The sequence below is a fragment of the Coccidioides immitis genome (genome assembly GCF_000149335.2).
Source record: "Coccidioides immitis RS genomic scaffold supercont3.1, whole genome shotgun sequence".
Taxonomy (NCBI): Eukaryota; Fungi; Ascomycota; class Eurotiomycetes; order Onygenales; family Onygenaceae; genus Coccidioides; species Coccidioides immitis.
The window spans coordinates 2,269,412-2,292,153 of record NW_004504310.1 but is presented as its reverse complement, the minus strand read 5'-3'; the positions used below and the strand labels follow the sequence as shown (position 1 = coordinate 2,292,153).

Here is a 22,742-nt window from a genome sequence, read left to right as displayed (position 1 = left end):
CTTCAATGTTTCAATCATCCCACCAACCATGACAATGCCATGCTTGGCGGCTGAAGATGACGTAAGGAAGTATGCCATGCATCCAAATTGTACCACACCATGTGCCTGAAAGGATGGAAAAGGCATTTACATTTTTCAATCATCCCGCAAAAGGGCTAACGCGTTCTCAAATGCCCTGACAACATTCGCGTCTGTGGATGCATTGTTAGTATCTCAAATACTGTCAGAGCGCAGCACCATCTCATACAATGTTGCTTTTTATCCTCTAACCGCTCCTCTGAGTTTTGTACGTAGTCCATCCTGGTTTTGAATCTGTGTCTTGGTTAGTGAATTAATCTCATTTCCATTGACTGGCTCAATAACGGGAACAATGGCACCTTTTATAAGCTCGATCCTCATCGGAAAAGACTGTAGTTTGCGACCATGCAATGAATACCTGATTTCAATGTCAACGATAGGTTGAGTTGATGTAGTTATATCCACAAACCTCAAGTAAATCCGCGGTCTCCTTCTGAAGCGCATTCTCCATATCAGATCGTTCATCCATTGCCTCTATAAATCGCTCTTGAAGCTGTTCCCAAGTGCAGTTGCGAAGGGACTGCGCCAAACCGTCCCATTTGCCAGGCTTGATATTTGCTGACGTAGCGATTTGGTCTTCTGAATTTTCCAAGTTCAATTCTCCGTCATTCTTGTTCGCTTTGGTGGTGTTGTTGTCCGTAGAAGGGGGACTGTTGCTTTTGGAGGCTGATTTCGAACGGGAATGTAGGGTTGGAGGCATGTTGGATAATTATAATAGTTATATGATGACAGAGAAGCTCAAAAGCTTGATATAGTTATCTTGATGAGGTGAACTCCCAACAATTAGCATTTAATGGGAGGTTCTCCGTTGATAGGGATCGTGCATCTATCACTTCCACTCCAAATGGAAGACAGACTTGATTATCAAGTTGGTCAGCATCGCTGGGGGGCTACCTGGGGCGCCACGGGGTTTGAGGTAGCACCCTGCCTTGTCTTGACAAACAAAGCAAACAATCCCGAGGAAAGTAGGTCAGGTGACATCATCTATGGGAGTCCAGTTCTACCGTGTGACTTTAGCACCATAGCCATTTCTATCATACATTTCAGCCTAACTGAGAAAAGGGAGAGATATTGAACGTACCTCTTTTTACAGTAACTAGCTGATGACTATAATGACATTGGAGTGGTGGGCTTGGGCAACAAAGACACGCATTAATTGTTCCTCTTGCTCCTCCGTCTCTGCCTACAATATCACTCCTCAGCTCGAGTGAGAACAGGAAAAGAGCATGGAATCCAATTCTACTTCATGACCACTCTCAAACAGTCATATTTAACCTATTATTTGCTATGATTTGCCAGGTGTGCCATCGTCCACCCGACTCTTCACTTCCATTTTACTGTCCGAACTGCGCTCGCAACCGGCTGTACCCGCTCCGTTTTGACCTCGCAAAGACGTTGCTGGAGAAAGAAGCAGCAGGCCAGAAGATTGAGAAGGCAGTTAAAAATGCGGCCGGCTTCGAAGGGATCGCGCCCGAGGGGTCAGGTCAGTCGAAATCGACTCTGGACGAGCCCTCCAAGATAGCCATCGAAACGATGCGCACCCTTAAGACGCAGTCGGAGATTAGAACAGAGGCCATACAAGTCCAGATTGCCAAACTTAGACGGGAGATAGAGGAAGGAAAGCAAGAAATTGCGAAACGGCGGGCCGCACTCGCAAAGCGACGCTCTGACGCCGAGGCGGTGAACTATCAACTCTCACAGCGACGAGCTGCTATTTTGAATAATGTGCAGAAGGAAATCAAGAAGACAGAAAATGCGTGGAATACCCTTCATTCGAAAACCGCTGAGTCTAGAATGTTTCTATGTCGTGAGGTAGCCAGCCTCTATAATCTCCGACAGAAGACTAGGAGGAGAAACGGGGAGATCATAAGTACATATTCTATTGGTGGTGTGAATATGGTTGATCCTAGGGATATGAACAGTAAGTCCATGGATATTGCAATAATATATTCTTTCTGAGAAAGCCCGGCGTTTTGACCAGGAACCAGACGCGAGTCCGGCTCAGATTACCACGTCGCTTTCGCATATCGCGCACCTGCTGGTGCTTGTTTCGCATTATCTTGCTCTACGTTTGCCAGCCGAAGTTATTCTTCCACACCGCGGATATCCTCTACCCACAGTATTTCCTCCGGGGTCATCTTACATCGCAAAGGACATCCCGTTTCCTGGCCTGTCTCCTTCGAATTCTTTCGGCCCAACCGCATCAAAAGCGCCCGATCCTCGGCCACTCCCGCGGCCCCGGCCGCTTTTCCTCGACCGCAGCCTTCCTAAACTTTCCAAGGAAGATCCTGGTGGCTATGCTCTTTTCGTCGAAGGGGTTGCTCTTCTAGCATGGAACATATCATGGGTTTGCCGATCACAAGGTCTACATATTGGACAAGATTCTTGGGAGGATGTCTGCGAGATGGGGCGAAACCTCTGGCAGCTACTAGTTGCACCGCCAGCGCTAACAAAAGCCCTGGCCGGTCGAGACTTGCAAGCAAAGCCTCCAAGCAATAAGGACGCGCCTACAAGAGGAGGCGCGCTTCATCGGACGAGATCGCTTCCCTTGCTAGGGCACTATTCTCACGGCACAGCGCATTCCTTCCTTGGAAGCGCTGAGGGACTTGAGTTTATGAAAACTTGGAAACTACCATCTCCCCTCAAGGTTGCCGACAAGTTGAAGTCCACTCTGCTGAGCGAGATGGCCACGACGGAGTGGGAGCTCCTCGAGGAGGATGAATGGGACGAGGGTGGCACGCCGCAACCAGAAACCGAACAAAATGACGGGCACGTTCTCGTCGCAACCAGGCAGGCGCGCGACAACGACCCTGGTAACGAGGATACGAGGAGTATCCTCACGGCCAGAACGGTAGTGGATGAAGAATACAATGAAAGAGCGCGTGGGGAGCGGGGGCAAGCAACCGCTTCCAGTGCCAGGCCAAAAGGGACGAAAGGGTGGACCAAGGTGAAGAGCAGATAACAGCGTCTCTTCTTTTACGGCGCATCGACCCGAGTTTCTTGGGGCTTTGGACGATCATCTATCCTTCGATATCGGCACTGATTAGTGTGATGCGTCCATCGCGAGTCTTTTGGCAGAGAAGTCGGCCAACCGTCATCAGGATGTCGAGAGCGAAAGAGGTAATAAATCCTCCAGTGCGGGGGGAGTGTGGGTATCCGTCTTAATGGCGCAACCGGGATCAACGGAGGAATCATCTAGACCTTCAAGAAAGAAATGTATATGTACGTATTTTCGGAGACGGCTTCTTTTGCCCTGTGCCCTATGGATATTTGCGATGACCCACACAGGCGCCACTCCCGGGAGAATTGGGATATCCGAAGCCTTTGCCGCGTCTACATATCCGTAGAACTTTTTTCTTTTTTTTTTTTTACTTTCATCGCGTGGGCTAATCGTGGGGCGGGTGTGATCAGAGATTTTCCATCGTGGGGTCCGATGCCGGATCCGGCGGGGCAATATTTTGCATGCGGTCTGGAATTTTGAGGACGTTTGAGGTGTTCATTCCATGGACAGTGAGAGAATTTTAGCAGGAACCATAGAGCAGTGTTGTATTTCGCAATTTTTAGGAAAGGTATGGAGTAGTGTGAGCTGGATCAAGGGGTGTTTACAGCGCTGAAAAGGACCGTGTGTGCTCTGCAGGGTGATTGTATGCAGTGTTGGTGACACAACGGCGAAGGCATCACGCGAACCTGATAATATTACGTAGGTAGTTAATTAAGGTACTTTTTAATTTTGGGATGAAGCACTTCTATCTCATGCATATTTGAACAACTTGGATGGTCTCGGATGATCGATTACCGTTCGCACTGAAATATACATCTCCGACGTCCACTCCGACCCTCAAATCTACAAATTTCCCTTTGGCTCGCTTATTCGGAGCTGCTTTTACGTGATTTGGCCGAGGACCGTTTCGACGAGCGGTGAAAGGGAGAGGAAAATGATAGGACGGAAATAAGAGGAACCCGGAACTAAAAGAGCAGAAGAGGAGAGGCATCTTTCTTTGGATGAGCGGTGTCCAGAGTAGAACTGAGCATTTTCTCTCAAGGGAGAAAGTTGGGTTTGGATTGTGTGTTAGTGACAGGGAAGGGTGTGGCAAAATGGCCATGGAGAATACTCTTTCCCTATCCCTTCCGCTTTCGACGTCCCTTGGGACTGGTTCCGCGGGAACTGGTCTTGGCTTGTGAGACAGAGGACATGAACCCCATCGCAGATGTACTTTGGCATCGTGAATTAGATATAGGTTACCATGCGAATGAGGTGTGGAAAATGGCCAATCTATACTGTTCTGTATATATCAAGAAAGAGGGGTTGGGGGCCTCTGCGTAGAGGTGAGGGCTGATTGACAGGGCTCTGGGGTCTACTGAATGCCTCAAATAAACGAAGAGCACCAACAGGCTTCATCTTGGCTGCTCACTTCGTCTGACAAGAACGCACAGTCAACTGTGTTTCAACGTGGACAAAAATTCTGGGGGCCTGAGGAGCCGAGGGGCTGATCCGCCCCTGACCTCCCGCCAGCAAAGACGACGATGGTCGAGAGACTGCAGAGGGGCGATACGGGTCAGCAACGGGGCAATGTGAACCAGATCGGCTGATGGAGAAATGCTCCAGTTGAGTCGTGCCTCGTGCTGTCAAGTCTAGCATCCGGAGTCTTTGAGTGCGTCGTCAGTTACCCCAGCGGAAAGATGGATGGAACGGAAGCAAAAGTGTTCCTCCATCCGCCGTGGTCCGTTATCCTCTTGTATGAAAAAAGTGCTCCGTTTGCCTGGCCGCCGCCTGGTGCCAGTCGGGCGTTTCTCTCCCACACCGTGGCAGCACCCTAGCTGTCAGCGTTTCAGAGTTTGCACATGTCAGCCCACAGAGCAGCCTACCAGCGGATGGCTTGGCGCTGGTTGCGTCTTGGCCGGTCGGCGCTAAGCACGCGAGGGGGCTCGAACTTTGGACGTACATAGCCCAGTGCGCAGCCGGAGCTTTTTTTGGGCGGTTCTCCGGTGGGGCGAGGGCCAGGCACAAACATGTCGCAGCCACTCGTTTCTCTCCAAGGCTCGAAGGTTTGCGAGGTGTTCCCTGGTTGGTCTCAACGTGCCTGGAAGCAAAACCATGGGTGTGCATCGTCGTGGAAAGGGGGCAAAACAAAAGAGCGATTGCTTTTTTAACGGGTGGCCGTGCGATGAGCTGCGAGTCTCCATAGTCCTTCTCTCACGAAGAATTTGTCAAATACGGAGTAGTGGACTTGGCGCCGAAACTCCCTGAGCCGCTGGGCAGTTGAAATGATGATCATCCAGGGCTATTGAATCATCGACTGCCACCTTTCTCGATCCAGCAGAATAAATTACAGGCCGTTCAGCGTCACGTTTCGTTTCACCAGAGTTACACTGACCAGTAGGAGTCGTTGGTATCACGTGAGCAATTTAAAAAACTTGCGCTGATAGGCTGAACTGGGCTTGGGTAAATTGAGAGTTACAGGGTCAGTACCGTTTGTTACCCGCCCAGCAGCGCTTTTATCCAACCATCGGTTCCCATACGCCTCATGGCAACCGACATCCAACAGACAGGAATCCGCTGCTGTTGACATTTGGTAGTGGATACCATGGATTGCAGTAGAGTGAACATACAGCACAAAACTGGTGAATATCGCGAGTAAGAGAAGAGGATAAATTCTGCTGTGGCCTGTGATGATGTGTGCATGTGTGTGTGTGGGTGTGGAAATTAAAGGCAAACCTCACTCTCCGTTCTGTTCCTTGGGTGAAGTTATGGTGGGGAGACGGCGGCCACACGGGGCCTCTCCCGTAACCTGTTGACTGGCGCACTCCATACTGCGGTAACTTCGAGTATGTCGGGTGAATGTCGAGGCTCGCTGGACTGGGTCGACATGGAAGCCAAGGCCCCTGCTATGTGCCTGGTTGCTGGCGGTTCTCCACGTCCAACCCAGGCCCGGCCCTTGCCCAGCCCAGTCCAATCCAGGAACCGCCTCCCTCCCCTTTAAAATTAATCCCATCCCTCCTCGCGCCGCCCATCTCCTCTCGTCTCCTCTCCTCCCTCCCCTTCTCTTCTTCCTTTGCATTTCCGTCTGCTTCTCAATCACCCTGCGCAAGAGGTTCCTTGCTCTGTCACTCTCTTCAAGGCTGTCTTCAACGCCTGTCCACTCCTTTCTGGGCCTCTTATACTCCAACACTGGTCGCTCATTCGCTGGGATCCTCCTCGCAGTCGGAATCCTCCACGAGAACCAACACAACCACACCCATATCACTCACAGTATCAAAAGGCATTCAGTCTCCTGTAAGTTAACACCTTCTGCAATCGCAGATGCACTTCAATTGCTGCTTCGCTCCGATCTTTCATGTCCCTGTACTCACTGCCATGTGATTCTCTCTACATTATCAACCTCACTTCGCTCCAATCCTTCACTTTTGTATTTTTACTTTGTTCCAATCTTTTTCCTTTGTATTCTCACTTCTCTCGCATCCCTCTTTCACTCTAGTCCACTTTGTTTGCAAATTGTCCTCCTTGCACAATCGCACTTACAGCTGGGCCCTGGCTGCGCGGCGACCATTTAAACTTAATCCTTCTTATTCAGCTCAGAGTTCCAGATCTGTTCTAACCTGGGAATCGCGTAACAGACATCTTGCGGACTGATCATTTTCTGCCATGCATCTTAAGCTCGCTGTTGGAGCTGCTCTTGCAGCATCCATCTCCACTGTCTCTGCTCAGGCTTGCTCTGACGGCAGTGCTCAACAGTTGGGAGGCAACTGGTATTGCTCCGCTGTTGATTCGATCGCTTACACCAATTTTGGCTCCTCCGGCAGCTATGACGAAGTCACCCAGATGGGCGGAGGAACATGTGCCTCCAAGAAGAAGGAATTCAGTGGGCCACTTGCTCCTTTGGATGGCGAGGTATGGTTGGCCCATGATCCATCTCTAACATCGAATCTTACCGTGGCTTCCGATATAGGTGTCCTGGCATTTCCGTGGCCCTCTTCACTTAAAGAAATTCGCTTATTATACCCTTGGCTCCGGACTCAAGCCTGACACAAAACGCAGCTTCCATGCACGCCGCCACGGACACGGCCACATGCACCGCAGAGCCGAAGAGAAACGTGCAGTTGGTGACATTGTTACTGCCACTATCAACGGCGAAGTTGTCACCTGGGCCAACGAGTATGACGGCGGTGCTGCCCCTACTCCTGCTCCGGGCTCTTACAAGGGCTCCGACAAGGATTCTAAGGGCTCCGGTAAGAAAGGTGGAGATACTCGCAAGAAGACTCCTGAATTCAACGCTGGTATCGGCAAATGGGGTCGCCAAGGTTATTATGATGCTGAGAAGGGTGTTGCCGATGGCCTTACTTTCCTCAACCACAACGGTGGTCAGGGATCTGGTGTCTTTGACTAGTAAGTTGCATACCCCAAAGTAGCTTCGAACCTCGTGGATCTGACTCGCTCATCCAGTGACTTTGGAAACTCCCTCTCCTATGCTTCTGAGGATGGTCTGAGCGGTGCTGCTTCTCCCTGCGTTTTGAAGGATAATTTGATCCCCGACAACAAGGAAATTATCATCATGAGCGACAAGGAATGCAACGGTGACTCTTGTGGAACTGTCCGTCCTGGAACTGTTGCCTACCGTATGTCTTCTGTGTCACCAAAACGACGGAGGGAGCCCCACTAACCTGCTACTTAGATGGCTTCGATGGCGCAAGCAAGCTCTTCCTCCTCGAGCTTTCCATGCCTTTGAGTGGCAAGACCGGCTTTAACATGGATATGCCCGCTGCTTGGATCCTTAATGCTGCCATTCCTCGTACCCTTCAATATGGCAAGGCCGAATGTTCCTGCTGGAAATCTGGCTGTGGAGAGTTCGACGTTCTCGAGATCCTCGATTCTGGAAACACTAGAGCCAAGTCCACCATCCACGCAAACATCTCTGGCGGTGACAGCCACTTCTTCAATCGTCCCACTGATAAGCCAATCAAGGTCGCAGTCGTCTTCAACGCTCTTACCAGCAGTGCTCACATCAAAATCTTGGACGATGACGTAGAATTCGCTCCCGTTATCGACTCCACCGAGGTTACCAAGTTCTGCATTGAGGCAACTCTCAACTCTATCTTCCACCTCGGCTCCTAGATGGATCGCCACCACAGCTGGACTTAACCAGGATCGTGCGAATAAACAATGTTAAGTGCTCCAGGTGTGCACACTTGACAATAGACCACATCGTTCTCGCTTTGAACATTCTCGTGATGAGGTTCCGCGACTGGTGCTGCCGTGCGTCGCTGGTATTGATATCCATACCTTTTTTTTTTTTATTCTACCCGTTTATTTACCCCAATAAGTATTTTATTTATTGTATATGAAAATGCGCTCTTCTGGATCGCCTGAACTTGCAAATGAGGGTCTCCCGTGATTTTCCATGCGGCTGATTCGGCTATGTCCAGATTTGCGTTTCCCCGTTTATAAAGACTCTACAGTCAACTGGAGTTGCATGCTTTGCCTGTACTTTACACTCGATTTTATTTTCACGGACATGCTTCTGGGCTGGAGGGGGCGCGGGCGGCTTTAGCTATTAACTGGGATTCCTTTTTTTTCAATCTCCTATTGCCTTTTTCTTTTTTTTTTAAAAGAAAAACATCAGAGGAATAACGAATAGCATGTGATAACACTCTTACAGTATCTTGTCACTCTGAGAAAGTCAAATGGTGCTTTTTCTCTTACTGTGCTAAAGCTCTTGTTCTCGCAAAAGAGGGTCCCAAAGCCCTACATCACCCCTCGCGTATGTATGTACGTTAAGTGATCGGGTTGGCTACATGCTAGCCTCTCCGCATAATGCTTGTTATTTTAGTACCTATGTAATTGATTGTGGGTGGTTGAATTCGTCGTCCAGGGATCAAATATCCTAGTTGATTAATTACGTGCTCGGAGGTTAGAGTTTGATGTGAATTTTAGACAGTCAGGGGTGATTGTCACTGTTTCACAGCATATTGGCGTTTCTTCTTCTTTTTTCTGATCACAGCTGCAGTTCTGACGCTCATGCTTTGTCTCAGCCAATTCCGGTTGACTGGTCAACTGCAACATTACTGCCATTACTGCCTTATGTGCGGAGTACATTCTTGGCTTCATCCAGCTTCTCATAAGCTGGACACTCTCATACCTAAATGGTTTGCCGTGCGTACATGTCCCTATTGTCCAAGATTCCACCATGATTCGAATACACGCTTCAATCCGAAGCGCTCGTTCGAAATCCCCAAGGCATCTGATAACAGCCCAGCTCCTACTCTCTCACCGACACTCCCACACAGCATCTTCCCAGACCCCCATGAAGATTTCTTCCGCTACACCACGGGCCGCTGGCTCTGGAATGAGGAAGAGCAGCTCCGCAAGCGCTATCGACGCTTTAATGTCGAAGAACTTCAGAATGCCGCTGCCAGGGCGCTGGGAGGCACATCCAGATGCATCCAATAAGTAAGGACCCCGAGACCAATTTGCACAAAACGTTTCAATTGCAAATGGATGATGGGAGGGTCGTTATGGCGAGAATTCCTCATCCCAATGCGGGTCCTGCTACGTACGCGACGGCGTCAGACGTGGCGGTGATGGAGTTTGTAAGAAGTCCTATGCTTAAAAATAACGGGATCATACTCAAATGATGCTTAATTCTAGGCGAGGACCGTGCTGGATATACCTGTTCCGAAGGTTTTGGATTGGAACGCGTCGGTGGCCGGGTACCCCGTGGAAGCGGAGTATGTTCTCACCGAGGCGCCGTCGGAAACGCCTCTGGGAGACTTATGGTCCAAGATGAAGCCGTCAGAGAGGAAGAGCATTATCGAAGAGGTTGTGGAGTTGGAGCAGAAGCTGCTTTCCGCCGAGCTTAACCTGTATGGAAGCTCCGCTGTGGGAAAGTTTGAAGGGCAAATGAGGATGCTAACTGTGAATGCTAAGCTCAGGATCTATCTACTTTGCGGACAACGGCTTTGCGGGCTCTAAGCCTGCGGAAATTATCAGAAATGCGCCGTCGAGCATCAGAGACTTGGCCAAAAACCGCTTCGTGATTGGGCCAAGCGTCCACTGCGAATTTTGGGAGAGACAGAATGATGAAATGAATATAGATCGTGGACCCTGTGAGAAAAAGGTTCCCGGAGTATACAATTTTAATGCTGGAGAGTGCATGAGCTGACTATTACGTGAACAACCTGGACACGGCAATCGGCCGAAGAATACGTCAAGGCTATCGCTCATCGCGAGATGGCATGGATACCCAAATATGGGGAGAAGTATCCCCATGACAACCGATACACATATGCACCCAGTCAATCGTCTCCACAGGAACACATCGAACTGCTGAAGCGATATATCTCTGTGGTCCCTATGCTTCTTCCTAAGAGCCCTGAATTGCTTAGGCCAACTTTGCGGAATTTAATCTCAGCGGGCACAGTTTGTTCGTACGGAATGGAAAAATCTCGGGGTTAGTTGACTGGACCTGTAACCCTGTTGCGCCGCTGATTCTCCAAGCACGCAAGCCGTCGTTAGTGTCACATAGAGGGGAAGGCATCAGGGAGCGCCCCGATAACTTCAACGAGCTCGACGAGCACGAACAAGAGAGGATAACGGACAAAATAAAGCGGACTGCTACACAGGATTCGTATATGATGCAGACTAGTTTGGAGAACCCTCTTCTATCCCGAGCCCTAGATGTACCTCAGCGTGAAGTGCTGGGTCACCTAGTTGCCTTTGCCGGTGATTCTTGGAACGCCGATCACGGCTTTATGAAACTTCGAGAATCTTTGCTGAAAGTTCTAAGGCAAACAACACCTGTCCCATATTTACCGCTACTCCCGGATGGCGGAGGTTTTGCTAACTTAAAATCACGAATGACAGACGCTGGGATCTCTTCCGCATGGAGGGACCAAAGCCATATCGTTTCACGGACGAGGAATCGAGCAACACAACAAAGGTGGCGAAGGATTCAACGAGCTCCAGGATTTCTGGGATCTACTGGATGGAGCCGTTGACCGGGAAGGATTCACGTTCCATGAAAATTTCGACGGCGCAATCGATTTTTTCTCCGAAATGCGTGGTGCATGTGATGCCGGAAGGCGAGGGAGAGGATCGCGAAGAATGGGAGCGCTGGACTCAATGGGTCGTCGAGCGTAAGAAGGAGAGGGAGGAGAGGAATAAGTCAGAGTGATCTCTCTCGCTTCGGCGGCTTTTTTGTTGGCGCCTTACTCCCACCAGGCAATAGGGACAACGTTTGGTATGTGTGTAGGTACTCCGTACGTCGTGATTTTAAAATAGTCTCGACGCAATTTCAGCCCAATCTCAGCTCGATATATTGATCTTCTTAATTGGTTTGGTGTTTCCTCTATTCCTAGAACTACTCCGCATAGTAAGGAGGATAACCCTTACTCCGTCCTCGCCATCTTCTTTCTTGGCACAGCGAAATTGAAGCGGAGCGGAAGTGAAGTCTTGGCATCGGAGGGCTAGATTGATGATGTAATCCGAAGCTTAGCTCGCAAACTAAATTTGTGCTGTCGTGGAAGTTCGGGAGTAGAAACCTCAAAAGTACGATAACACTGGCGAGGCCGTTCTGGCAGCAAATTCGCGGATGGACAATTTTTTCCTCGTTACATTCGTTGAACCCACCCAGATCTGGTTATGCTAGTTACGGTTATTTTGTTGGGATTTTTTTGATTGGTCTCTGCGTTCAGCACCGTTTAGCGGTCGTTTCACGAAGTTTTCCGCCCTTCTGCGCGATTTTTCCCGCTACCTGGGTTGGTACGAACCCTGGCTGTGACGATTCAATTTTCGCAGAGTATTAACCTTGATAGCATTGGGAGGGAATTGCCACAGTCCGGCTCTGCGTGCCATTTCTGCGCAGACCTCAGCCCGTTAAATGTTTGTCATGGGCGCATTCACCAGCCGGCGATTGATTTCATAAGACGTCACGCCGCAGACTGGGGCGGAGAATACCCGGTTGCAAAATGCTTCAAGGTACGCCCACCACCCCTCCCCCAGGATTTGTTCAATTGTCGGCCCTCGAACATGGGCGTTTTGATGCCGTTTCTGTCGTTATCCCGCTACAGAGACCGCTGTAGCGCAGAAGTGCTGAAAACCATCTCCAGAAACAGGACCTCGCATTTCCTCCTTAGCCGATGTGCCTATTTCTCTTCTAAAAGCAGAGTTGGAGAGACGGAGCTTAGATATACGAGCGCAGGGAGTTTCTCCGGGTCCAGCGCAGCCGAGCACACGACCAGCTTGCGGTAGTACGACGAGGGCAGGATCTTATAACACACCAATCCATGTTTTTGCGCTATTCCTTATACTTATCCTCAGCACGTTAGGTATGGTGGATGGAGACCTTTTTATTTTATCCTTGAGTTTTTTGTGAGCCGTGGCTGATGCGATCTTGAATTTAGCATGTTCATTTCCAATAATTGCTCGCCGCTTTCCCCGTCTCCCTATTCCCCGTCGCTTTCTCTTTTTATCTCGACACTTCGGCACGGGAGTCCTCATCGCAACGGCGTTTGTTCATCTACTTCCGACGGCATTCATTTCTTTGACGAACCCATGTCTCCCGCATTTTTGGAACAGGGGCTACCCAGAAACAGCTGGATTAGTTGCGATGATTGCGGTGATGATTGTGGTCACTATTGAAATGTTTTTTGCGATGAGAGGCGCAGGACATGTCCATGGAAGTGAATATGATACATTGATGGATGAGGTATCACACCATAACCATTATGAGGGTCTTGGTGTGGGACGCGACGATACTCGTGGTTCTGGAACACAACACGGAACGCGCCAAATGTCTCTTGGATTTCGTCCAGTTCCAACCGCATCTCGAGACAGCCTTATCGACGGCGCCAGTCCGACGTTGGCAAAAGATCCCGAAAATCAGCGGCAGGGGGACGACGAGAACCTCCAACTTGAAGAGCTAGATCCCTTCCCCGACGACTCTTCGGAGTTCAACGATTCCCCTACCAGTGAAGCTCATCCATCGCACCCCCGACCGCCCCCTCACCATAGTCATGGCCACGTCCATTTCAGTGGTTCTCGCTCACAAAAGGCTCAAAAGCAGCTTATACAATGTCTTCTCCTTGAGGCCGGTATTCTGTTCCATAGCGTTTTCATCGGCATGGCTCTCAGCGTCGCCACTGGCGCGAATTTTATCGTCCTCCTTGTCGCAATATCCTTTCATCAGACATTTGAAGGTTTTGCGCTCGGCGCTCGAATTGCCTCTTTGATACCCGATTTATTCCCGGCTTCATCGCCGAAACCGTGGCTTATGGCTCTTGCATATGGGACGACCACACCCATCGGACAGGCGATAGGGCTGGGATTGCATACGCTGTATGATCCCGCAAGTGAAATAGGATTGATTACGGTGGGAATGACAAACGCTTTCAGTAGTGGGTTGTTACTGTTTGCGGGGCTTGTGGAGCTTCTGGCAGAGGACTTCCTGAGTGATAGGAGCTTTGAGACATTGAGGGGGAGAAACAGAATTGAAGCATGCTTTGCAGTTGCTGGTGGTGCAGCACTTATGGCGTTGGTGGGAGCCTTTGCATGATGCTTCTGCGAATCCGTCTTTGACCTGTAATTATCATATGTGCATACGTTATGACTATACATTTGTCTTCCTATTTAGAGTTCTTGAATAGAGAATCCCAATTAAAGCTCTTAATATTTAAAATACTTTGGGATATCAAACTATGTGTCTTCGAGTAGAAACAACGAAATTGTTCTATCAGGCATTCTAGGCGCTTGCTTCATGCACATAGCATAAAAATCCACTCTCAAAAAGGATTGAAGGAAAGACATGAAAAGTCACACAGAAGACAAAGCCTTACTGCAAGTATTCAATAACCATGGCACTAGCTCCGCCGCCACCGTTGCAAATGCCGACGCAGCCCAGCTTGCCTTTCTTTTCTCTCAACACACCCAACAAGGTGGTCAAGATGCGAGCACCGCTAGCTCCAAGTGGATGGCCCAGGGCAACAGCGCCGCCGTGGAGGTTGACCTTGTCCTCGGAGAGGCCGAGAAGTTTCATATTTGCGAGTGCGACAACACTAAAAGCTTCGTTGACCTCGAAGGCATCGATAGCAGATTGCTCGACGCCAGCGTGCTTCAGAGCCTTGGGGATGGCGAGAGATGGGGCGGTAGTGAATTTGCTGGGTGCCTTGGCTGCATCACCCCAGCCAAGGATTTTGGCAAGGGGCTTGATGTTAAGCTCTTTGAGCTTGGATTCGGAGACGAGAACGACGGCGGCGGCGCCGTCATTGAGGGGAGAGGAGTTTGGAGCAGTGACGGTGCCGCCGTTGGGAATGAACGCGGGCTTAATGGCACGGAGTTTTTCAGGGTGAAGCTGGTGGCTGTTAGGTGGAGAAACGAAGAATAAATTTGGATGAAGGGTTATATTGACTAACGTTCTTTGGTTCCTCATCCTTATCAACGACAGTAGAGGGTTTGCCCCTGACACCGGGAATCTCAATGGGAGCAATCTCAAAATCGAAGCCACCGGATTTTTGGGCTGCCTGCGCACGTTCATATGTCCGGATGGCGTAGTCATCCTGCTGCTGCCGGGTGAAACCGTGGTCCTCAGCACACTCTTCAGCCTGAAGACCCATAAGCTCTTTCTTTCCGTAGGCATCGGAGAGACCATCCTTCATAATTCCATCAACAAATGTCTGGTGGCCGTATTTGGCACCCGTTCTCATGTTTGGGAGGTAATGAGGGGTATTCGACATCGATTCAGTGCCGCCAGCAACGATGATATCGGCGTTGCCGGTCATGATAGTCTGAGCGCCGAGGATGATGGCCTTCAGGCCAGAGGCGCAGACCTTGTTGACGGTAGTGCAGACAGTCGACTCACGGAGGCCAGCACCGAGAGCGCATTGTCTGGAGGGGTTCTGTCCGACACTGCAAGCCGTTAATCGTCGGGCACTCGAGTTCGCAGGAAGGGAGCAACTTACTTTGCAGATAGAACGTTACCGAAGAATACTTCTTCTACATCTTCTGCTTTGATTTCAGGGACTCTTTCGAGGGCAGCTGTTGGGTTGACCTGTTAGCCGGACATGGCATCTCTCATCCTTGGGGAACTGCAGGGATCTTACCCTTGATGGCATGCGATCCCAACTGAGGGGCAGTCAGGCTGGACAGAGCTCTGGAAGTATCCCAATTAGCATGGTAAGTTCGAACAAAGCAAGCGACGGGCTTGAGATGCCAATAATAGCTATCTGAAACAGATTTGGTCGCCTAGGCGTTGGGATTCAGGGAGCTACTCACCCGAGAAAGGAGCCTAGTGGGGTACGCGCGGCGGAGACGATGTAGACTGGCGGACGGGAAGACATCTTTGTTCCTGTGCTCAACAAGTGAAAAAGAACGTAGCAAAAGGTTGTTATGTTCTTAAGGGAGAGGAGGAGAGAGAGGGAGGGAGGGATAAAATATTGCGCACAAGAAGAAGACTGGTGAATATGGTTCAGTGGAAGGTTATCTCTGTGAAGTAAATAACAGAGGGTGTTTCTGGCTTGTTGGGAAGAGTCTAAGACTAGGTGGAGCAGTGGGCTTATATAGTTTGGCTCTAGGATGCAGAGATGCGATACACGCCTCTTCTCGATGACAATGCAACCAATCGCTGATATCGATAGTAATTGGTGATGCCGAGTATACGATCACAAATCAATTATTATTCTGCGCTTCGAGATGCCGCCGCCGAGCGAGCAAGAAAATGTTGAGGCAGAACGGAGCATTACAAGAACTGCAAGCTTCGTAATTACACTATCTGCGGCAAACTTTGTATGGTACTGTATCGAGAGCTTTTCGCCGCTTTTGGTTTAGTGCAACAATAAGGTTTGGCTAATGTTGACTAGCGCTGGTATTATGTAATCAGTTGATGAATTTAGGCTCCAGGAAGACAGACGGCCAGACGAACTTGCGCTGCTGCAACACAAGATTCCTGGAGGTGCCCGTGTCCGGGATTGGTCAAGCTAGGTCCCGCGTTTTGGACTGTGTTCTACGGAGATTTACGGCCAGAGATTCAGCAGTCCGCCCTGAAAACCGTTTTGTGAAGGAGAGTCGGTTGATCGTGCGCTTTCAAAATGGATGACCTTTATGACGAGTAAGAAGGCCTTGCGCTGTGTTGAAATATGGTCGCGAGACATTTTTGCTCAGCGATTGTGTTAAGATATATACTGATATTAGCTACGCAGGTTTGGAAACTACATTGGAGGTGCTGAGGAGTCTGATGAGGAAGAGCATCATGGCGAGGTGCCGGCCCAGAGCTATGCCTACGATCTGGAGTCAGAGGAAGAGGAAGAAGCGGCCGCTCCAGATCAGCAATTGATGGAAATAGACGGTGAGGCCTGAGTGACTGTATTAATCTCCCGATGCTGCTCTGGCTGACCTTGAATTGTCAATTCAGAGCAGGGCCCCTCCAATGCCGTCATCCTCCATGAAGACAAACAGTACTATCCGACCGCGCAGCAGGTCTACGGCGCAGAAGTGGAGACGTTGGTAGAAGAAGAAGATGCACAGCCGTTGACCCAGCCGATTATTGCTCCGATACAACAGAAGAAATTTGCCGTCCAGGAAGCGGACTTGCCCCCGGTGTTTTATTCGCGCGAGTTCATGACAGACATGCTGAATTTCCCGGGACAAATACGAAATATCGCTCTTGTGGGGCATATCCATCATGGGAAAACCGCGTTCATGGACACCCTCGTGATGGAAACGCACGACCTTGCTGCGAAACTAGACCGAAGAACGGGGAAAGCAAAAGATGAACAGCTACGATATACAGATGTGCACCTTCTTGAACGAGAGAGAGGTTTGTCCATAAAATCTGCACCAATGAGTTTAGTATTGCAGGGTACAAAAGGAAAATCCTACTTGTTTAACGTCCTCGATACTCCCGGCCACGTCAATTTCGTGGACGAAGTGGCGGCTTCGCTTAGATTGGTTGACGGTGTGGTCCTTGTTGTGGATGTGGTGGAAGGTGTTCAGATCAACACAGAACAGATCATTAAATACGCCGTCATTGAAGATCTCCCCCTCACGCTGGTCGTGAATAAGATGGATCGCCTAATCCTCGAGCTTAAACTACATCCGACTGACGCTTATTTCAAGCTCAAACATGTGATTGAAGAAGTCAACACTGTCATTGAAAAGACATTGCCTGGGCAGGGAGAAAAACGAAGGTTGAGCCCTGAGAAGGGTAATGTTGCATTCGCATGTACGGCCATGAACTGGTGCTTTACCCTTCAGTCATTCGCGAAGATGTATGCCGATACATTCTCCAAAGTTGACATCTCAGAGTTTGCCATTCGCCTATGGGGAGACATTTTCTTCAGCCCTAAAAGCAGAAAATTCACAAGAAAGGGGGTGGAGGAAACCTCCGAACGCTCCTTCGTACATTTTGTCTTAGAGCCTATTTACAAAATTTTTTCCCATACGATCAGTGAGAGTCCAGAAGATTTGAAGGATACCCTTGCTACGCTTGGGATTAGCTTAAAGCCCTCGCAGCTGAAGTCGGATGCAAGAGTCCTCCTGAAGCTGGTGTGCGAGCAATTCTTTGGGCCCGTAGGAGGATTTGTGGACATGATCGTGGATCACATCCCGTCTCCAGTAGAAGGGGCACCCAAGCTTCTTGAGAAGTATTATACAGGCCCTCTTGACACAAAGATTGCCGCCGGGATGTTATCTTGTGATCAGGACGGCCAGCTTGTTGTTCATATCACGAAGTTATTTAATACCCCCGATGCAGCTGGGTTCTATGCTTTTGGGAGAATTATGAGCGGCACGGCCCGTCCAGGCCAGCAAGTCAGGGTGCTAGGACAAGGATATACTGTCGATGATGAAGAAGATATGGTCGTGGCTACGATTGCAGACACATTTATTGCTGAATCTCGCTACAATATATCCACGAGCGGCGTTCCCGCTGGAAATTGGGTGCTCTTAAGTGGCATAGACAATTCAATTGTCAAAACAGCTACGCTCGTTCCCCTACGCCTTGAAGATGATGAAGATGCTTACATCTTCAAACCTGTCCGGCATATGACCGAATCTGTGTTTAAGGTGGCCGTTGAGCCTATTAACCCTTCTGAGCTCCCCAAGATGTTGGAAGGACTACGAAAAATAAACAAAAGCTACCCCCTCATCTCTACAAAAGTTGAAGAATCTGGTGAACATATTGTTCTTGGGACAGGTGAGCTCTATATGGATTGTGTGCTCCATGACCTCCGTCGACTATACGCCGAAATGGAGCTCAAGGTTTCAGATCCGGTAACACGATTTTGTGAAACTGTCGTTGAGACATCTGCCATTATGTGCTATGCAATGACACCGAATAAGAAGAATAAAATCACCATGGTTGCTGAACCCTTGGACGATGGCATCGCTGAAGATATAGAAGCCGGACACGTTCGCATTCGGGACCCTACAAGGAAGGTCGCTAGATTTTTCGAGGAAAAATATGACTGGGACAAGTTGGCCGCTCGGAGTATCTGGGCATTTGGACCAGATGAAATGGGATCAAATATACTCCAGGACGATACTCTACCATCTCAAGTCGACAAAAAGCTGCTTGGTACGGTAAGAGATTCTATCCGTCAAGGGTTTAGCTGGGGCACTCGTGAAGGCCCTCTATGTGAAGAACGTACGTCCGTAATATGTGTTTTATCTCCCCATCCCTTCTCCCTCTCTTCCTTTTTTTTTGTTTTTGGTTGGAAAGCTATGTGACTAACTCTACACAGCCATTCGAAACACCAAATTCCGCCTCACAGATATCACACTTGCCGATCAAGCCATCTTCCGTGGCGGTGGCCAGATCATTCCCACAACGCGAAGAGCCATTTACTCCTCCTTCCTCTTGGCCTCTCCACGCCTCATGGAACCGATCTATACATGCTCCATGATAGGCCCGGCTGACTCGGTTGCATCTATATACACTGTACTCTCCCGGCGTCGGGGGCATGTTCTCACTGATGGTCCTATTGCAGGCACTCCCCTCTATTCTGTTCGTGGATTAATACCAGTGATTGATTCCTTTGGCTTTGAAACGGATCTTAGGATCCATACACAGGGCCAGGCGACGGTATCTCTAGTATTTGACAAATGGAGCGTGGTTCCTGGTGACCCGTTGGATAGAGAGGTGAAACTGCGGCCTCTAGAGATGGCTAGTGCGATGGCGACGGCGAGAGATTTTGTGCTAAAAACAAGACGGCGGAAAGGTTTGGCAGAGGACGTTACTGTTAGTAAATTCTTAGAGCCGGAGTTGTGGAAGGGCTTGAAGGAGAGTGGAGTTCTTGGTGAAGGGTGAACCTGGGCCTAAACACGGCATATATGTGCATGTATTATAATATGAGCAACTGGTGATTTGAAATCAAGCCATTGAATAAATAGCTATTTACAGATCCTGTCCCATTGTGCCGTGGCGCCAAAAATACTAAAAAGATTCCTACTTCAATGTCCATTTCTTGAAGATTAACTCCATATAAGGTTGCTAAAAACATCCAAACGCAGCTTATTTGCAAGTCTCCAACATTTTTTCGATCACGCTCATTAGCGTTGAATTCTCCGCAGCGGCTGCAACTCTCTCCTTATCCGCTAGCTGCTTATTCACTTCCTCGGCGGTGCTATGCGTACCCTCTTTGATCCGCACATCAACTCTAAACCGTGATGGCAAGCTCTGTTCAAGTCTCACACGCACCCCAAGCCCAATCACAGTGGCCAGACTGCAATGTGTGATGGTGGGCGTAACTAGTACGGTAACTTTCTTAAGGGGTGACGAAGGGTCACTGGGAAGTGCTGGGGTAATGGAAATGTCTGGAAGTGATACTACAGCAAGTTCGCCGAGAGATATTGGGTGTTCAGGATCAGATATGGTAGATATTAGGTCTATCGATGTCCATGCTAAAATGAGTATTTGTCCGTGGATGTGAAACGGCGAAACGGGGGTACCAGGACGCACCATAGATTTCCTGCTCATCAATCGGCTCTTCCGAATCATCTTCAAGTTCCCCTACGCTCTCTGTTTCACTGTTTGACTTATCGAGATATGTAGAAAACGGGTCGTCCTCCCAAGGTCGCGTCGCAAGATTGCTACTCGCGAAGATTGTGCCATCAAACACATCTGCTTTGCGAGATGGAGCCGTCGTCTTTGTAACAGACTCACGCCTTGGTAGATCTGCGGCGTTGATAATCGTAGGATTGACGTTCTGCATATTGGACCCGACAGCTTGGATTCGTCCTTTCGTGACTTCGTTTCAACAAGGATTGTTTCGCCTTTGCACGATCAACTCTGTACCCGTGCCAACCTCGCTTACGTAGGTGCTCTTGCAGTGGGAAGAGGCTCTCTGGGAGGGAAAGCTAGCTGCTGACTGGCTTAACCCTGGACAACAGAGGAAAACTTTTTGGCGTCTCTAATATGAATGTACTATGTTGAGCAACGTGCATGCGGATTGTTTCAGGTGACTCTTCCGCGACGTCAGGGACGATGCAGGCGACGGAAGCAAGACGCAGGTCAATAGAAACGCAGGTCCCAGCCACATGAGATCAAATGCGGTTTCATCTAAAGAAAGCCGACAGGCACTGCGAGCATTGGGGTCGCTTGTCGATGGCGTGGGGGCGTGATGAAGCTGATAAGAGAATGACATAAGCGGGAGTGGCGCTGGGGCTGTATTGTAACTTTGTAACCGAACGATCGCGTGCGAGTGTTTCAATCATTACGTTACCGGAAGTTAGTTCAAATAAGGTTAGAGCCGAGTGCCGGCGATCGCCGCGTCAGTTCCGCTTGACAAGGGAGTATGACTTCGTGGCATCAACAATGCTGCCGGCCTGCATGCTCCTGTCTAGTTTTAATGCCCATAGCAGGGTCAATATATTGGACCAAAGCTCTGAGCTCTGAGATTGGACATACCTTTCACCGCCTTGCTCCCACAATACAATAATATCTTTTCAAATGAGGAGAAGAGCATTGCAAACAGCTTATATTGATGACGGTGTTTAAACGAGATACCCTTTGCCATATTTGGGATCAAGACTCGATATTGGGTATTGCGAAGACTCTCCTTGTCTTCCATATGGGACAATGGTATCAGGTATCAAGCACAAGGTTTCAGACTACTCCGTACTGGTGGAATGAATCTCCTTGCTACCCCTGGGCTTCTTGTCAGTTGCGGTACAAGTTCCTTTCCTTGCAACAAAAACTAGAGTGATGGAGGTGTGCAACTTAAACTGGTTTTATTTGGGCCTTTCTGTACAGTAGTATTCTCTGTTTGATTCATACAATGGTTTAGCTTCTGATGAATAGGAAGCACAAGCTTACCAACAGTCCATCGATGCTCTTGGCTTCCGGCATGGGACAGCCACAATTTGCTATAGCCATGTTTCCTCAAAATCTGCTACTAGTGTGGGCAGCGGTGACACCAATGAGGCCCCAATGCACTCCTGCTATTCAGCAGCCTCCCATACTTATTTATTTTTTTTATAGCGCCTGTGCCTTTGCCTTGCACCTGTGCAACATCAGCGCAAAGGATAATTAACATTAGAGAGTTTGCTGGCTCTTGAGTCCTGAAGATATTCTTCAATCTCTCTCCTTTCGCCTTGTTCTCGTTACAGAGTATTGTAGAACTACACATGCCAATGAAGGAATATTTGATTTTATGCTCGCGACACTTGGGTTAGTCACCTTGTGATCCATAATCTTGCCAAATTTGAGTGGACTCTGCGGGTGTAAAGCATGCTCTGGATTTCTTGCAGGCCATACAGCTTAAGCAATCTCAACTGATTGAACTCGAAAATATTGTCGGTGGAAATGGAAAGAAGCTGACGTGGTTAGATGATCATCATTTTACGACACCGCTTTTTTTTAATTCCATCTGCATGCCCAACAGGCAGCAGGCGGGATGGAAATGGAGCCCGTTAAAGAGAAATAATTTTTCTTTCCCTCAATATCCAGATACAGCCCAACCTGGCCTCCACAAGCCGCAGCACCAAATCCTATCAGCTTGGAAAATTAAGCTGCAATCTGAAAGCCTGTTTTAACCTGTCTGCCTGAAATTGTTATCTACCAGACGTGGATGGAGCGTGTTGGTGAAATACGGAAGAATCCGGATGAAAATTATTGCTCCTCACGAGGAATTCGGGACTTGCAAAGAGGAGGCACAATGAGCGCTGTTATTTCTTCTGTTGTTTTATCACAAAGATATGTGTGACGTTTCACGAGGCTACCACAGGGAAAGGGTCGCGGCCTGAAGAGGACTCGGCAAAGTTGGAATGATGTTACATCTCAAACTTGCCCATACGGACCGAAGGTCAACGACAATAGGAACTGAGGGATCTCTCAAAAAAGCTGGAATTCCTTCGAAGTCAAGAAGTACAGTCGCAGCGTGCTCCAGCTGGTGGATGTTTCAAAACGAACCGCGCCCAATGCCGAACACTACGTTTATGGAGGCTCAGCAAATACTACTGGGGGGCCAAGGGAAGAATGTCTTGGACGAGATTGAGATAGGGCTGAAATCCATCCTCACCGTTCCAGAGAGTAAACCTCGCGGTGTGGCTAATAGGGAACGGCGTCCTGATTTTTATTTAACGGGGTTGTATTTGAAATAATACGGTTAACGAGATCTTGGCTGGGGATATTTTTGCGGTTGACAAGCGATCCCACTCGAGTACTCCGTACGAAGAAGTG

General features: G+C 49.2%; 10 protein-coding genes across 10 annotated transcripts; 5 read left to right on the top strand and 5 right to left on the bottom strand.

Moving 5' to 3' along the window:
- Positions 1-135: 135 nt before the first annotated feature.
- Positions 136-778, bottom strand: CIMG_02256 (uncharacterized protein; the record flags this gene model as incomplete). Its single annotated transcript, XM_001248484.2, has 4 exons — positions 136-191; positions 248-312; positions 378-436; positions 488-778. The coding sequence occupies 4 exons, from the start codon at positions 776-778 to the stop codon at positions 136-138; spliced, it is 471 nt and encodes a 156-aa protein (XP_001248485.2).
- A 363-nt stretch (positions 779-1,141) lies between these two features.
- Positions 1,142-3,814, top strand: CIMG_02257 (uncharacterized protein). Its single transcript, XM_001248485.2, has 2 exons — positions 1,142-1,999; positions 2,067-3,814. Exons 1-2 carry the CDS (start codon positions 1,366-1,368, stop codon positions 3,038-3,040), a joined length of 1,608 nt encoding a protein of 535 aa, XP_001248486.1. The 5' UTR covers positions 1,142-1,365; the 3' UTR covers positions 3,041-3,814.
- An 896-nt stretch (positions 3,815-4,710) lies between these two features.
- Positions 4,711-5,185, bottom strand: CIMG_02258 (uncharacterized protein; the record flags this gene model as incomplete). Its single annotated transcript, XM_001248486.2, has 2 exons — positions 4,711-4,892; positions 4,945-5,185. 2 exons carry the CDS (start codon positions 5,183-5,185, stop codon positions 4,711-4,713), a joined length of 423 nt encoding a protein of 140 aa, XP_001248487.2.
- A 369-nt stretch (positions 5,186-5,554) lies between these two features.
- On the bottom strand, positions 5,555-6,435 carry CIMG_12708 (uncharacterized protein; the record flags this gene model as incomplete). The annotated part of the gene is made up of 5 exons (XM_004445633.1): positions 5,555-5,638; positions 5,689-5,743; positions 5,800-6,225; positions 6,328-6,350; positions 6,430-6,435. The coding sequence occupies 5 exons, from the start codon at positions 6,433-6,435 to the stop codon at positions 5,555-5,557; spliced, it is 594 nt and encodes a 197-aa protein (XP_004445690.1).
- Positions 6,169-8,948, top strand: CIMG_02259 (uncharacterized protein). Its single transcript, XM_001248487.2, has 5 exons — positions 6,169-6,352; positions 6,694-6,967; positions 7,026-7,462; positions 7,520-7,692; positions 7,749-8,948. Exons 2-5 carry the CDS (start codon positions 6,722-6,724, stop codon positions 8,186-8,188), a joined length of 1,296 nt encoding a protein of 431 aa, XP_001248488.1. The 5' UTR covers positions 6,169-6,352; positions 6,694-6,721; the 3' UTR covers positions 8,189-8,948.
- Positions 8,949-9,260: 312 nt separating this feature from the next.
- Positions 9,261-11,403, top strand: CIMG_12707 (uncharacterized protein; the record flags this gene model as incomplete). The annotated part of the gene is made up of 7 exons (XM_001248488.2): positions 9,261-9,523; positions 9,582-9,663; positions 9,722-9,936; positions 10,001-10,199; positions 10,286-10,523; positions 10,571-10,859; positions 10,937-11,403. The coding sequence occupies 7 exons, from the start codon at positions 9,261-9,263 to the stop codon at positions 11,244-11,246; spliced, it is 1,596 nt and encodes a 531-aa protein (XP_001248489.2). The 3' UTR covers positions 11,247-11,403.
- A 255-nt stretch (positions 11,404-11,658) lies between these two features.
- Positions 11,659-13,740, top strand: CIMG_02261 (ZIP family zinc transporter). The gene is made up of 4 exons (XM_001248489.2): positions 11,659-11,833; positions 11,887-12,049; positions 12,181-12,399; positions 12,475-13,740. Exons 2-4 carry the CDS (start codon positions 12,040-12,042, stop codon positions 13,623-13,625), a joined length of 1,380 nt encoding a protein of 459 aa, XP_001248490.1. The 5' UTR covers positions 11,659-11,833; positions 11,887-12,039; the 3' UTR covers positions 13,626-13,740.
- Positions 13,720-15,529, bottom strand: CIMG_02262 (acetyl-CoA C-acetyltransferase). The gene is made up of 5 exons (XM_001248490.2): positions 15,341-15,529; positions 15,169-15,218; positions 15,028-15,103; positions 14,482-14,974; positions 13,720-14,420 (listed from the first exon to the last, which is right to left on the bottom strand). Exons 1-5 carry the CDS (start codon positions 15,403-15,405, stop codon positions 13,902-13,904), a joined length of 1,203 nt encoding a protein of 400 aa, XP_001248491.1. The 5' UTR covers positions 15,406-15,529; the 3' UTR covers positions 13,720-13,901.
- Positions 15,530-16,152: 623 nt separating this feature from the next.
- On the top strand, positions 16,153-19,466 carry CIMG_02263 (small GTP-binding protein; the record flags this gene model as incomplete). The annotated part of the gene is made up of 4 exons (XM_001248491.2): positions 16,153-16,172; positions 16,264-16,409; positions 16,476-18,707; positions 18,805-19,466. 4 exons carry the CDS (start codon positions 16,153-16,155, stop codon positions 19,368-19,370), a joined length of 2,964 nt encoding a protein of 987 aa, XP_001248492.1. The 3' UTR covers positions 19,371-19,466.
- A 108-nt stretch (positions 19,467-19,574) lies between these two features.
- On the bottom strand, positions 19,575-20,638 carry CIMG_02264 (iron-sulfur cluster assembly protein CIA2; the record flags this gene model as incomplete). The annotated part of the gene is made up of 2 exons (XM_001248492.2): positions 20,022-20,638; positions 19,575-19,948 (listed from the first exon to the last, which is right to left on the bottom strand). Exons 1-2 carry the CDS (start codon positions 20,272-20,274, stop codon positions 19,575-19,577), a joined length of 627 nt encoding a protein of 208 aa, XP_001248493.2. The 5' UTR covers positions 20,275-20,638.
- Positions 20,639-22,742: the final 2,104 nt, after the last annotated feature.

What these genes read in the sequence shown, in the direction of transcription:
- CIMG_02262 (XM_001248490.2), bottom strand. Translation starts at nt 15,405, where the DNA reads ATGTCTTCCCGTCCGCCAGTCTACATCGTCTCCGCCGCGCGTACCCCA. An exon ending in CCACTAGGCTCCTTTCTCGG is followed by an intron (nt 15,219 to 15,340) that starts GTGAGTAGCTCC and finishes GGATACTTCCAG; the next exon opens with AGCTCTGTCCAGCCTGACTG. An exon ending in AGGATGAGGAACCAAAGAAC is followed by an intron (nt 14,421 to 14,481) that starts GTTAGTCAATAT and finishes AACAGCCACCAG; the next exon opens with CTTCACCCTGAAAAACTCCG.
- CIMG_02259 (XM_001248487.2), top strand. Translation starts at nt 6,722, where the DNA reads ATGCATCTTAAGCTCGCTGTTGGAGCTGCTCTTGCAGCATCCATCTCC. An exon ending in TTGCTCCTTTGGATGGCGAG is followed by an intron (nt 6,968 to 7,025) that starts GTATGGTTGGCC and finishes CTTCCGATATAG; the next exon opens with GTGTCCTGGCATTTCCGTGG. An exon ending in TCCTGGAACTGTTGCCTACC is followed by an intron (nt 7,693 to 7,748) that starts GTATGTCTTCTG and finishes CCTGCTACTTAG; the next exon opens with ATGGCTTCGATGGCGCAAGC.
- CIMG_02257 (XM_001248485.2), top strand. Translation starts at nt 1,366, where the DNA reads ATGATTTGCCAGGTGTGCCATCGTCCACCCGACTCTTCACTTCCATTT. An exon ending in TGATCCTAGGGATATGAACA is followed by an intron (nt 2,000 to 2,066) that starts GTAAGTCCATGG and finishes ACCAGGAACCAG; the next exon opens with ACGCGAGTCCGGCTCAGATT.
- CIMG_02261 (XM_001248489.2), top strand. An exon ending in ACTTATCCTCAGCACGTTAG is followed by an intron (nt 12,400 to 12,474) that starts GTATGGTGGATG and finishes TCTTGAATTTAG; the next exon opens with CATGTTCATTTCCAATAATT.